Source organism: Triturus cristatus, chromosome 1_2 (genome assembly GCF_964204655.1).
Source record: "Triturus cristatus chromosome 1_2, aTriCri1.1, whole genome shotgun sequence".
NCBI lineage: Eukaryota > Metazoa > Chordata > Amphibia > Caudata > Salamandridae > Triturus > Triturus cristatus.
Genome location: NC_140580.1, coordinates 107,277,924 through 107,293,134, shown reverse-complemented (window position 1 = coordinate 107,293,134; position 15,211 = coordinate 107,277,924). Strand labels below are relative to the sequence as shown.

General features: G+C 46.0%; 1 protein-coding gene across 2 annotated transcripts in view; it reads left to right on the top strand.

The window, feature by feature from the left end:
• The window catches only part of LOC146866908 (uncharacterized), a 783,565-nt gene that overhangs the window by 77,495 nt on the left and 690,859 nt on the right, over window positions 1–15,211 (top strand). For both annotated transcript variants that reach the window (XM_085603053.1, XM_085603047.1), the window contains exons 6-8: window positions 406–540; window positions 8,677–8,834; window positions 11,140–11,237. In XM_085603053.1, coding sequence (XP_085459179.1) covers window positions 406–540; window positions 8,677–8,834; window positions 11,140–11,237 — 391 coding nt within the window. The remainder of the gene's footprint in view (window positions 1–405; window positions 541–8,676; window positions 8,835–11,139; window positions 11,238–15,211) is intronic.

The following is a 15,211-nucleotide window of genomic DNA, read 5'->3' as shown; positions in this document are numbered from 1 at the left end:
CACCGTACTAGGCCTCTGTGTGACCGTTGCTAGTGGAATACTCTCATGCACCCTACTAGGCCTCTGTTTGACCTTTGCTAGTGGAAGACTCTCATGCACCATACTGGGCCTCTGTGTGACCTTTGCTAGTGGAAGACTCTCATGCACCATACTCTGCCTCTGTGTGTCCTTTGCTAGTGGAAGACTTTCATGCACCATACTAGGCCTCTGTGTGACCTTTGCTAGTGGAAGACTCTCATGCACCATACTGGGCCTCTGTGTGACCTTTGCTAGTGGAAGACTCTCATGCACCATACTAGGCCTCTGTGTGACCTTTGCTATACATCTTTTTAATTACTGTACGCGATTGGCTATCATTTCTTTAATTACATTCATATGACCTTCCAATCCCTGTGCCCTATGTAGACTGTTGCACTCGGAAGAGGAGTCCATGCGCCTGAGCGAAGAAGTTGCAGACCTACACAAGTCCCACAGAGCTTTGCAGAATAATACCGCAGTCCTACAAGAAACAGTACAGCGGAAGGACGATGTCATCAAAGGGTAGGCAAGCCTGGGAAAGGTTTGAGGGATGCTCTGCTACTGGATTGGGAAGAAGAGGGTCCTCCCTGCGACACCAATGGGGTTTGCTTCCAGACCCCTCCAGTTAGCATGTGAACAATCTTTCTCAGGGTGCCAAGAGCACGTTAGGTTATGTACTGTGGAGCTAGCCAATGATGAGCATTGGTGACCATAGGCGCTGGGGAGCAGCAAAGAAGCCACAGAGAGTCTAATTGTAATCGAATTTACATAGCACTTATTAACCCTACTAGACTTCAAAGCGCTTTTTCGGTGAGTAGCACTACTCCGGAACTCAAAAAGGATTAGTGATGAATTAGTATAGGGACATATGAAATACATTAGAGAGGTGGACATGTTAGTCTGTTAGTTGCATTGAAAAGGATAGTGGCTGGATGGAAGAGGGAAAGGTCTAGAAAGTTTTTTTTTTTTTTTTTGGAGCTCATAGCAGTAGAACGAGGTTTGGGATCAGCCGCGGCCCGTGGAGGGAGTTCCGTGGGGCGGTAAGGCGGGGCGGGGGAGAGGCAGGGTGGGGGGTTCTAAAAACCGGAATATGGATAATTGCAGGTAAGTAAACAATTAAATAAACAAAACGAATTTCGTAGCGCGCGCTGCATCGCAAAATGGGATGCAGCGCGCGCTACGAAATTCGTTTTCTTTATTTAATTGTTTACTTACCTGCAATTATCCATATTCCGGTTCTTAGAACGCCCCACCCTGCCCCTCCCCCGCCCCGCCTTACCGCCCCACGGAACTCCCTCCACGGGCCGCGGCTGTTTGGGACGAGTAAAGGGTAGGTGAAGGGGGAAGAGTCAGAGGGAAGGGTTTAGAAAGGCTTGTTTGGAAGATCTGAATAGTAAAAGAGGTATGAAATGATGCAAGGAGCAGTAGAGGAGGGAAGAGTCTACACAATAAAAAGACAGACAGGGAGGGGTGTAGGAAACAAAATAAGAACTGAGGGATGGGTTAGCAATATAGAGAGTATGGTAGGATATATAAAGGGGAAAGCAGCACACCGGGGAAATGGTGAGAGTAAGAAAGTTGGAGTGCTGAAAGCATAAAAGTAGTTCCCTGCCTGAATGTAAGCAGAGGAAGGATATGAGTACTCCATTCAAAAGGATGTCAGAGAAGCTATGCGCCAGGGAGGGCCACGCAAAAGAAAAGGCAGGAAAGCGACTGAATAAAAAGCAAGTAAATGAGACTGACTAGTAAGTCAGCCAATAATGCACGATGGGGCTGACTCAGAATCTACTGTTAGTATTGGTATTGCACACAATAGGTCTTTTGACAACAGGCTGCCATATAGGCGTAGGCGAGATCTCAGAATGACAGATTCCTGACTTTATCAAGGTCAGTTGTGGCTCGCTCACAGTGAGCAGGGCTACATGGGCCTGTTTTTTTACGATGAATACTGTTGACTTGGGAGGTTGACCATCAGATAAAGGAGTCTGCAGGTGATTCATATTAAGTCAGTCTTCATCCCTAAAATATCAGAGATGGCGTGCATGCGGGAGTTGTGGAGGTCAGTGGTCATCTCTCCGAGTGACGTGCTGGACTTCTGACCCCTCTCTTGCAAGCAGTGCCTGGGCTCTCTGAGCAAGCTATTTTTAGAGGAGCGATGCCTCCTTCTCTACCCTGTGTAACATCTGTTCTGGGGATGCTCAGCAGGGGTCTCCCAGGGGTCAGGTTTTGCTGAAAGGGAGACGTAGTTCAGCCAAAATCAAACCGGAAATGATAGAGTGCATGAACTCCCAGAGGGCCTATCATTTGTTCAGGCCTGACCTTCCCACTCCCTCCCACTAGGCGGCGCATTATAATATTGATATGTTTTAAATGTGTAGGAAGCAAGTCGCAAAAAGAATGTTCTCTTGCTGTCTCGGCAGGAGTTGAGATTGCAGACCCACAGCCCAATTTAAGGATATTCTGTTGTTTTTTGGAGGGCAAAAGACAAATGTTGCCCTCCGCCAGATTTAGCCCAGTAACTTGCATGTTAAACACACGTGACCTAATTCACAGGTTGTTCTTGTGTGTACAAAATAGTCACTTTAAAAAAAAAAAAATCCCAATCTGTGGCTGTATTAAAGAAATTGCCCTGGGGGCGCAACGGACGTTTGCAACCGCTTCGTGCGACCCTGGGGAACTTTGGTATTACAGAAGAGGCTGCAGCCACTTGTGCGGCCCCTTCTGTAATGACGATAGTGCTGGCACACTTAAAGCACCAGCGCTGTCTTAAGCGCGCATTCCGTCATTTGCATGGGGGGTGCCCCATGCAAATGAGGGAATCCCTTTGCACCTGCCCCGTATTACAGACGGGGGCGCAGAGGCAAAGAAGCCCTCAGGAGGCGCACTGATAGTGCACCCCCTACAAGGTGGGGCACTGTCAGTGCGCCTCTTGATGGCAGCCCTCTGGCAGGGGAAAGGAGGTCCAATGGACCCCCCAGACATCCCCTCACAGGCGGTACAGTCACTGAATGCACCTGCCTGCAAGGGGATCTCTAATCCCCTTCATAAGTGCAGGCGGGTTGCCACCTACACTCAGTGGTCGAAGTGGGGAAAAAAGTAGGGGAACTGTGGGCGGAGACTCAGGGGGCGGGACTAACCCAAGGTTTGGATTAGTGGGCGGAGTTGGAGGTGTGGCTAGAAATAGCAAAACATACCAATTTTTGAACGTTTGGCATTTCACTGACCAGTTACAGCTTATAACGTTATTTAATTCAAAGAATCAATAAACATGTTTATTTGAGGTTTAATATATAAGTTGTTTATATTTAATTCATTTACAATGTGGGACATGTTTCCAATCACAGAATATTCCAAATACGCTTATAAGTGGAATCATAAGCCATTTGTCTCCGAGCCATGCAGTTTCTTTCATCTGTACTTCTCCTCCCTTTTTCTAACCATTTCTGAACATAAAATTCAGGTTTAAATTCTATGACAGGTGGCCCCACAATATTTATGAACATTGTAGAAGACAGACGATTGATTGATATTCTGTTCCGCAGTGGTGTGAGCACATCATTCATTACACTAAAGCCCCGTTCACATTAAGCAGTTGAGGTACAAAAGGTGTTTATAATGTGCATTAATGGTTTCAGGCTTTCAGAGATGCAATTTTTATTTTGTTTGTACTCTCTGAAACCAAGGATGTACTGCCTGGTCTCAAATACATGCAACCTGCTACAAAGGTTTTGTAATTCTCCCTCACCGTATAAGATGTCTACTGGATCTGGCCAATAAACTGGTTGTAGGAGTTTCATTCTATGTACTAACTCTTTGTATTCGATTTCATCATTGTTTGTGGTTGTGCATCTAGAAACATTTGATGCATTAGACATTGTCATCCTTTTTCGCAGGTTATTTGCTAAGCTCCTAAAGAACTGTGCCCTATTGATGCTAACACAGCCTTTGTTCTGTTGCAGTCCTACACCAGCAAACTGCATCCGTTCAGCAGCATCTAATGCAGTTGTAGCAAACAAAGGGCCCAGGTGCATCAGCCATTGATTCAAACACTAAAATCTGCATCTGTATTGAACGATCGGCCTCATATATGGTCATATCACGCCGCTGCAGCCTTCTGGATAGGTCACCCAATTCTATGAGAGCATCATATAAAATGCCCATATTTTCAACAAACACCAGGGAGGTTAATAAACGGTTTAAACCAGCATATTTCCTCTGCTCAATGTCACTCCTCGTTGAGTCTTCGGAAGATTCCATGAAATGTTTACTAAGTGCTTTGTAGTTATTCCAAACAGCTCTCGCAGATCTTTCACTTGAGGACACCCAACGTACATCTAGCACCTTTCCAATTGCCAGAAGTCTTACTTCTACCTCCAGAGCACATTCCCCAAGCTCTCTCTGATTTTTCGGAGCGGCATGGTAGGTGGTATATAGTTTATCAAAAAAAATTTGAGCTGATTAATGCCTGCGACTTCTTTACAAACATCACCCACAGCAAGCTCCAGCTTGTGGTTAGCACAGTGCCATACACTCAACTGTGGATATTTCAGTTTCAGAAGAGTTGCCACACCAGATTTCCTACCTATCATATTGGAAGCACCATCTGTTACAAGCTGAACCAAATTACTTTTTAAATACTCATCAGTAAAACCGTGTCTCTCTAAGCATGCAAGTAAGGCATCTAAGATTAGATCTGCTGCTGTGCTTGGCAACTCAACAAGGTCCAAGAAAAAGGTCAGTGGCTTATTGTGTTTATCAATACATGCTCTTACACAGATAATTAGTGTGGTCAATTTACTATTTGTGAGCTTAGGGACATATTTATGGGAATGGTGGGGCAGGGCAGCACAGCAAGTTACTTTGCTGCGCTGCCCTGCGTCACAGGGAAAGGGCGGGAATGTGCCGTATTTATCCAATATGGTGCATTCCGGTCTTTTCCCCCTGCACTGGCGCCATTTCAACAGCCTAGCTTCAACGCAGGCACACTTGCCCCATGGTGCAAGGGTGCAAGGGTGCCTCCTTTGCATGCAGGATTGTTTTTGTGCAGGAAGGGGCACCTTCCTGTACAAAAACAATCTTAGAGGCTTTTTCATCTTTCTATGTGGGCTGCAGAATAAAGCACAGTTTGAAAGAGGAAAAAGCAAGGAGAAATAAAGATATTTCTCCTAGTTATGCCTCCTCTGGGGTAGCGCAAGATTTTGCCGCTTTCCCAGGATTACAAGTCCTTGTCAATCTATGAATGCGTCAAAAACCGTGGGGGTTGTGTGGGAGACTTTTATTATTGCAGGAAAACTACTGCGTGACAAAGCCACTGCTGCTCTAGGGTGTGCTGCTTTGTAGACCTGCCCGCAAGACTGGTGGTGAACCTGGGAATGAATTGTGGTGGACAGGGCTTCAAGTTTACCCAACTGGCCACCGGTAGGGTTCACCTGCTGGTGCTAAGAGACCAGGGCTTCTAAGGTCTAGTGGGGCCTTCTAAAGTCTATCATGGGTGCTCCCTCAGGAGTAGTCTGATGGACAAGGCATGAAGGCTGAACCAGGTTCCCCAGTTCCAAATTTGGTAGCTCTGGCCATAATGCCACATCCTATCCCCACCGAACACCCTTCTGCCCCACTGAGTGAAAGCAGCTGCAGGGGTTGGGAAAGGTGAATCAAAATAAACAAACTTCTTTTCTCCTGCGCTGCATAGAAAAAGAATATCCACGCAGCAGGACAGTAGGCAAAGGTTACCGCGGCCAAAGAAAGGATTTGTCGCCTTTCGCCATGCCCCTGTTGGAGATGAAGGGGTGAAAAAATAAACAAAGCCTCGTTAACATGTAAATGGTCTTTTAAAGACCTGTGAAGTACTCCGGTACGGCTGCGTTAATCTCTGAAACTGTCTGTGTGTGCGCGCCCGGGCTTTGAAGCACTTTGAGCCCCATGGCGTTTCGCGCCTGCCTTCAAGCCTTACTAGATCCGGGCCTGAATTAGGGCAGTCCCGGGACGCTTTTTTAAAATCAAGAAGTAGGGGAACGGACTAGCATAATTTTTAAAAGTAGGGGCACGCCGTGCCCTTCCGTTCCCCCCCACTTCTAACACTGCCTACACTGTGAAAACATGGAGTGGCTCTAAAGCAGCCATTCCGTTTTTCACCTGAATGCGCTGCTCCTAGGGCAGCACGAGTTCATGGCTGCCCTGGAGGCCTCAAATTCATCGGAATAGGGCGCATTTTTATTGTTTGCGCCGGGCACACCATTTTAAAGGTACGCCCGGAGCAAACAATGAAAATGCACTTATTGTCTAATGTGACCCCTGATTTGCAGAATCAATACTGAAGAGAGTTTAGCAATGCCAAGTCCATTTGTGAATATGTAAAATTATGTTTAGTGATATGGCAGAGTTAGGTGCAATTCTAAGATGGTATGGTAAACACTTCATTATTTAATGCAGGAGTGGGGAAGGGACTAATCACTGGGCAAAAATATTTACCTCTCCAGGAAAAACATATGCGAATGCACAAATGAATTACATTTACATATTTCTAATTTTCCAATTTTTGTAATTTTTAAATTCTGCATGTGCCAACTCTACACACTGGAGCAAGCTCTCAGTTAAATATGCGACAAACCTGAGACCATTCCCAAATCTCATGATTGTCAGAAATGTGTTAGAAGCGTAGGAACAATTAAGCATTAGAGCACTTCCCGTTTTCAAAGTCAGCGCCTTGTGAAATGGGGCCTGAGTTCTGCAGCAGACTATCAAATCACTGAGTTAACTTACAGTACCCTAGAATGGACATGCTGACAATCTCCACATCATGTTTAGGAGGAGGGAGCTGACTAGGAAGTACAGAAGATTACAGAAGTTGGATCCTGACTGTGTCCTTGTAAGCATTTTTTTTTAGAGTAGAGCTTGCGAGAGCATGCGCCAGTGCTTGCGCCTTTCTTGCGAGGCGCTGTTAACATAAGGGACTTGGAGCCCGCCCTTTGCTTACCATTTGTTGGCTTGCGTGGCACTCTTCTTTACAGGCTCGTAATTTGTCAAGGCAGGCTTAAGATAATTCCATTTCTCGCTGTGGAGCAGGAACTAAGGAGTGCTAAATTTGTAAAAAAAAAAAAAGAAGTGCCAGGGCCCTCATCAGGAGGCCACTGCGGCGTGCACCACCCGTTTCCTCTGCCAGAGCTGCCAATGTCACCATCAACACACTACTAATCATCACACTCTTAAAAGTGTGACTATTCTAGACACTCAAAGCTATAAAAAGGGTCTGGGTGGTAGGTATTAGTCATTTTTTATTGTATATTGAATTAATAAACAGCTGTTGTCCTTATCTCTAAATTCAACTGACAGTGCCACCCTGTGCAGACTGTCATAAGTGCAGGGGCTCACAATTAAGTGCTGGTGCCGAGCACCGGAAACCACTGGCTCAAATTAAGCACCGGATCTAAGCACTGATTGATACAACTTAAGCGGTGCCCGTCCGCTGCTCCTGACATGATTGAGGTACTATTTTATTCTGCTTAGAAGGCGAGTGACTGGCAAAAACGCGCCCAGCAGGACAAACAAAATTGCAAACATTCATTTTCTATAGCTAACTTTATTTAATTTTGCCTAGTTTTCTTTTCTCCCTTTGCACTCAAGTTTTCTTTTTTATTTGCTTGTGGGCGCCTGTTCTCAAAAGATGAGGAATATTTTATTGTAAAGCTACGTTGTTTCTTTCTTATGTGTAATTTCTGAAACGATATTTTAACACATAATCGTGCAGTACACCCCACTTCAATCCACGCCAACCCACCCCCCTCACCCCAACACCAATCTGCCCACTCAATCCAGTCCACCACAGACAATTCCAGTCCACCCCACTTCAATCCAAAGCATTCACCCCAATCCAATCCACTCCAATTCACCACACTCCAATCCTCCCAACCCACCACACTCCAATCTGCCCAACTTCAGTTCACCCCACTCCAATCCCAGAAAATCTGCCCCACTCCACTCTGCCCCACTCCAATCCAAAACAGTATGTCCCACTACAATCTGCCCCACTTCAATCCAAAACAGTCTGCCCCACTCCAATCCAAAGCAATCTGCCCCACTCCGATCCAAAGCAATCTGCCCAACTCCAATCCAAAGCAATCTGCCCACTCCAATCTGCCCCACTCAAATCTGCCCCACTCCAATCCAAAACAATCTGCCCACTCCAATCCGCTCTACTCCAATTCAATTTAATCTGCCCCACTCCACCTCCGGGTGATCAAAAACTAAAAACTCTTGTGGACTCAATGGGAGTAACCTATTTGCAACAATGTTTTTTGTGGTTGCCTGGTCTTTATTTGCATGCTACTAGCAACAACATTATCTGAACCTCCTTAGGACAGTATATGCAGCCTTCTTTTTCCAATATAGCAATTAAAACCCGCATTTAACACTGTCTGGCCTTCTAGCAATCAGTCAGGGCAGAGAGCAGGCTTTCTCCAGCATGCTGGTTTTCACCATCGCAGCACCAGCTCCAATCAGCGCAGTCTAATTGCCCTCCCATCCCAGATACACTGACGCAACACGTGGCTAGACTCCTAAAGGATGCAAACAATGTCTAACACCTTCTCCCATGCTCCTTTCACACCATAAACGTGATTCATAAGGATGTCTCTCTCCTCCTCTCTGTCTGACCCTCATTAGATTGAATGAAGATCTCCAGGTGCAGGCCGAGAAACTGCAGGAGCAGAAAAACCTCTACAAGACTTTGGTGAGGGAAGGACAGCTACAGCGCCAGGCCTCCAGGGGAGAAATAAACACTTTAGAGACCTACAGAAGTCAGTACCAGGAACTCAAGCATGGTGAGTGAGTGCATGCTTTCTTTCTCACCCTTTACTTGTCACCTTCCGTATCTCTGCCCTTTACTCTTTGCTTACCCTTTCCCCCTGCCTCTCCACTCATTTTGGGCAGATTCTGGGTAGCTGCACAATGCCCTTTTACAGTGGCGACCAGCACGGATCTGGGGTGGTGGTACGAGGGGTAAGACGGTATAATTGTAAAAAACTGAAATATTCACTTACCTCCTCGCCACTCTGTCCCATGTCGTCTCGTCTCCACCGAACAGGAAGCAGCCATGCTAGCCTGAGACGAACACAATGCTGCATTGCAGCATTGCGATTGGCTCCCCTAAACCAATCACAACCTGCAATGCAGCGCTGTGATTGGTCTGAGGGCCACGGTTCAGCCCTCAGACGTGGACCAGGGGTCTGGGCCTGTTCTCCATGCAGTCTGCAGGCTGTAGTCCAGCCAGCATGGAAAACTTCCTAAAGTGCGCATGACTGTTTTGACGGCCCGAGAAACCCGGTCAAAGCACCATCTGCACTTTAGTGTGCCCACCACGCCTCCCCTGCTCCGGAAGCAGAGCAGCCCTGCCCTCATGCGGCAGCAGCAGGGAAGAATAAAATGATAACAACATCCCATTATTATTTTATTTTTCCGTTCTTTTACTGCTGCACAGCAGTAGTGGGGCGACGCGCCTTAGCGGAGGTGCCGCCACTGCCTTGTTAGCGGGTATCTCCACCCTCTCATTCTGTGTCCTGACACTGACCATACCTTCTGGAGAACAGGGATTTCCATGCATTTTTGAAGGCTCTAGAAAGCAATTGCTGCACACCTGTCAGTGCCCAACATTGATTCTGCTGTTAACACTGGGTGAGGGCAGCAGGTGCCCACACCCTAATAAAGCCCGGCAATCTCACAGTGTAGTGGCCTGTTCCATTCATTACCATGAGCATGACGTCACATAGTTGGCATATTAGCAGATAGAAAATTGTCCTGTTCGACATCCCATGCCGCATTTGTGGGAAATACCACAAACTGTAAAAATCGGAGTGTTTCACTGCAGGGCTGTGGAATGGTATGCCTTGCAGATGTATGTTACATTTCACCTTGGCTGAACATTTCACCCGCCACTACTTTCAAACATGACTAAGAGCAATGTACCAATCCTGGGCGGAGTTCGGCAAAAAAAACATCGCCACGCTACGCGGAGCTCCGCAAGCGGCAGTGTGCATTGGATTAATGCTGTTCCCTGTGATTTTCAGTGCCAGGTGCTTGTCTGCACTGTGCAATCATCGCGAACGGCACCATGCACAGCGCAAGTGGGCGCTGCTTCCTCTCTGCCGCTCAAGTAGATTTTTACTCAAGCGGCATCTCAACGCGAGCGGTTGCGATCATACGTGACCACTCGCTCGCAATGAGAAAACTGACTGCATGCATTGAGAAATCTCGCCGGGAAGTTGATTTTCCACGCTTGCGCTCGCCAACTTGACGCTGACGAACGAGAGTGAGGGAATAAAACTCCACGAGCTCCACGTGACGCTGAGTGCGGAAATCTATACAAACGCCACAAGCGTAGCGGAGTTCACTGCCCAGACTTACAATGTACTATATTTGGGAGGTGGAACTGACAACTTCTAATCACAAACTCGCTTGAATGTAGGGGCTTATATAGTGATATTATGAACAATAATAAAACCATTTATCTAATGGGCATTTCTATCTGCATTTTCTTTCGGAGGACTGCAGTTGGCTGCATTATCCAAATACATAGCTCTCCTTGCAGCCACATCAGATGTACGTAAGGCTGTGTTGAGCGGCCAAAATTTGAATGTCTGCCCCTGTTAACCAAATTCACAAATTAGACGCATCAACCTACTTAACTATCTGAGTGGCTACTGCATGAATAAGAGGTGTGATTAGCAATCTCTACTTTCGTACAGAGTTCCTCCCTTTATGAGAGCTGCCTTTATTTATGTTCTCGAAAACGATATTCATTTCCCATTATCTCCTTATTGCATTTCTGCCTTCGTGCTAAGACAGGGACAAGCCTACCAATGCTCATTTGCACTCCATTGTGAGATCTCATCATCAATGCAGCAGATTGCTAGTGATGCAGCCTAACAAAGAGTCAAGAAACGCAGAGTTAGTCATGGGGTTGGAATGGTGAGATGCATGCTGGGAAAACGGGATCAAACAGCAGTGTTTGCACACGATAAGCAAAGGCCTAACAATTTTTAGCAAAGGGTAAAATGGAATAATACGAAAAATCTATATGTATTGCAAAATTCGGGCTGTGGTGCTAAAGGCTAAATTAATATTTTGCAGCATTTGAATCTCCATTGGAGAAACGGAAGCATAATGTTCTTTCTGCAGTGGCCACAAAGCTTCCAGCTCAGAGAAAATCCCTCATCGTTACAGAGCAAGTAAGTGTCACATCACCGAGGAGGTGTGGTAAGAATAGACAACAGAGTTTTCAGGCTGCTTCCGAAAAGCCCAGTTATTTTCCTAACACATTGTCATCTAACCTGTCTATTATGTTTGGATTCTCAGAGCAATGGAAAACGGTTGTCCCAATTGTCAAACTAAGAATTTATTAGGAAACCTCTCAATTGAATGATTTATATTCAATTTGCCCCAGAGACTCGGAGATAGATCTGTAAGGCGGAAGGCTAAGAACCTCTGTCTCAGACTGGTTTAGATTAGTAAAGCCTGGGGCTAGAAAGTCTGTCACATTGATTCTGCGGTTGATTGCTAAAGCCAGAGTGTGCTGTCCAACAAAGTAAAACTCAGCAATCATATGGGGTGTAAGCACAAGGGGATACTGGGTACCTAACGAGGAAGCTAATATAGCTTCATTGCCAAACTGAGTAAATAACACTTCATGTATGATGGCAACATTGTTACACCTGCCCTGGGTAAGGGTTTAAGATAGGAAGGGTTGTCACAGAGACCATTGGTGGATTATTAAGGCCACCAGCTAGGAAGGATTGTCACAGAGACCATTGGTGGATTATTAAGGCCACCAGCTAGGAAGGATTGTCACAGAGACCATTGGTGGATTATTAAGGCCACCAGCTAGGAAGGATTGTCACAGATTCTCTGACACATTCGAGTTCCCAGTCACAGATTCTCTGACACATTCGAGTTCCCCTGTGATAGTAAAGGCCTGAAATTAATTTCTAATGTCCGAGTGTGTCCCCAAAGGGCTCGTAAGTGACTTGGTTATTAACTCCTGTAAACATTATATACTGGGATCTGGGTTGTTAGGACTTCCCCATAGAAATGTTATTTACACAGATCGATTGCGAACATAATTATTAAGAGAGTCTCAACAAAGGTATAAAAGGTGACCATACATTTAATGCCTGAGGCTTTGGAGGGCTATGTAACAGCTCGTTACCTTCGGGGGGCTCGGACTCTTGTTTCTGTTTAGCCTGCTCACTAAAGATATAATTCAATCATTAAGAACCCTTTACAGGAGGAAGTTATAGGTAAAAAAACATAGGAAAAGGGCAGAAACCAAATGGCCAAGATAGCTTGACAATAAAAGAGCTAAAGACTCCAGGAAGTTCTGGCATCTAATTAATGTTGTGTCAGCTAATGAGCCCCAGTCAGCTGCAGCTGACATCGTGCCAGCCTGCTGTGTGTAATACATCGAGAAATGACGTCGATAATAGCCTCATGAGCCATGCATGTGCCAGCTTCAGCTTCTGTGCAAACGAGTCATTCATCCGAGTGACTGCGAAGTCTGCTGGGAAGGCTGTAGGAAAGTGCCCTTTTTGTGTGGTCACCCCACGCTTATTTCCCTAATGTTGATAGGTTGGACTCTGAAAGTGCACTGAGACCTGCTAATCATGTCCAGTTCCAAAGCTCTCTCCCTAAAATATGATGAATGTGAATTGGTAACCCCAGTTGTCGAGGACTATAACACCCTAAGTCCATGGTAAATAGTCCCAGTGGTATCCAGACCATGGGAGTAAAAAGGGGTCACCAAGGCCTGCAGCACTGATTGTGCCACCCTGAGTGACCCGAGTAAAGAGATGACAGCAGGTCGTCCATTGCAGAGTGCAGGAGCAGTGCTAACTGCTCAGACGTGACTTTTCCCTCACCATGAGTGGCAAGGTCACAGCACTATTTTTAATATATGTCAGTCACCCCTAAGGTAGGCCTCCTGAGCTCAGCATGCAGGGTGTAATATTTTAAAGGTGTGGACATATAAGTGCAAGCTTACATTTCCCTATAGTAGCCTCCTTCCATTAGGGGTTATTATAAGTGTTCAGAGGGCAATAGGATAACATGGGGTGGCACCTGGGCACCCCCAGGTTGCCAGCTCCATTATGGTCCCACTGGAAAATGTCATATTTGGAATCAAGCAACTTGTCTCATCAAACCTGACTTTTTCCCAAAGTCTGATTTAATGTGACATGCACCCCGGTGACTACCTTAGAGGTGGCCCACCTGGTTGCCCTAGCCTTTCCTGTGTCATGGCTGACAGCCTGCAGCTGCTGCAGCCAAGATGGGAATCTAACCCCCTGCCAGGAGGTCTAAACACTCCCAGGAGTCAGAAACAAAGGCCTGCCTTGGCGGGAGGTATCCCCTCCCTCCCTCACAGTAAGGCTAGTGAAGTGGAACATCAAGGCGGTGAGCTTCAAAGCTCCCACCGCCTCTGATATGCAACCAGGCTTCCTACCAGAAGAGGAATAAAGCCACCCCCTGCACCAGGCACGTTTGCAACCCAGGTAGGTAGGTAAATTAGGTAGTCAGGAGACTTACATCTCCAGAAGGCTAGCCACACCCCCAAGGTGGGCTACCTGCTCTGTACAGCTGAAGAAGGGTTCTGACATTTTTAAAAGTGGCAGATTAGAGGCTTCTGGGTAGAAAAGATATATAGAAAGAAGGGAGAGGCAATGCTATAATGACCAAAGAGTTAATCTCTTTCATTCATCACAGACGATGACAGAATAAATGATTTCTGTAGCCGGAAATGTTCTTAGTCTTTTTTTATTTCAGTTTTGTATGTATAGCAGCAAAACAGCCAACGCGTTTCACCCTTTCAGGCTTTTTCAGGGCAACTATAATGTTACGCAGAGTCTTCGGCTCGGAGTTTCCCGATACTCATTCTAGACACTTTCAAATTTTAGGATATACAATTTTATAGTTTAGTATCGGAGTTACTGTAGGTACATATTCTGGTCCACGTTCCTCTTTCCAATTCAGCGGGTCCTACTACCACACCAATAAGTGAATGCGCTCAATCGCCCAATCTTTCAACATCAAAAAGTTGTCCTTCTATGTGTTTGAGTCCACACCCATGGTAAGTCCAAGGACCTTGAGTAATAGAAAGTAATGGCAGCACTTAATCGCTACCTCTATTCAGTGTGGAGACTCCTCTTCCGGAGGAGTCTCCACGCTGAATAGGGGTAGCGATTAAGTGCCGCCATTATTGTCTATTACTCGAGGTCCTTGGACTTACCATGGGTGTGGACTCAAACACATAGAAGGACAACTTTTTGATTTTGAAAGATTGGGCGATTGAGCGCATTCACTTATTGGTGTGGTAGTAGGACCCGCTGAATTGGAAAGAGGAACGTGGACCAGAATATGTACCTAAAGTAACTCCGATACTAAACTATAAAAGTGCATATCCTAAAATTTGAAAGTGTCTAGAATGAGTATCGTGAAACTCCGAGCCGAAGACTCTGCGAAACATTATAGTTGCCCTGAAGAAGCCTGAAAGGGTGAAACGCGTTGGCTGTTTTGCTGCTATACATACAAAGCTGAAATAAAAAAAGACTAAGAACATTTCCGGCTACAGAAATCATTTATTCTGTCATCGTCTGTGATGAATGAAAGAGATTAACTCTTTGGTCATTATAGCATTGCCTCTCCCTTCTTTCTGTATATCTGTTTTATATTTGAAACCAAATTGATGGCTGGTTTCGGGAGGTGGGCATTTGTTGGACCACTACTGGTTGAAATAACTAATATGTATTAGATATTGTACAAGAACACAAGTAATTGGTGCAGCATCGTATACCCTGCCACTGTTCTCACGGTGTATGTGGGTAGAAAAGATGCCACCTTCCATAGGAAGTGGTCACCTCAGGAGCGGATTCGCCGCTGGGGCTAGTAGCCCATTGGCTACCAGCACCCACATCCCAAACACCCCTAAATTTAGGATTTAAGGAGCTCCCCAGCCATCAGAACTTCAGATCTGATGGACTTGCAAACAAGGACTAAGACGAGACCTGAGTCTGCAACTTCAGAACCTGCACAAAACAAAGGCGGGATACCCTGCACCTGTGGCAACCGCCCTGCAACTGCATGACTGCGACTTGCCCTGGACCAGAGACCAGTTCCAAGGGAAAGAGGAATCTTTGAAAGGCAAAACCAGAAC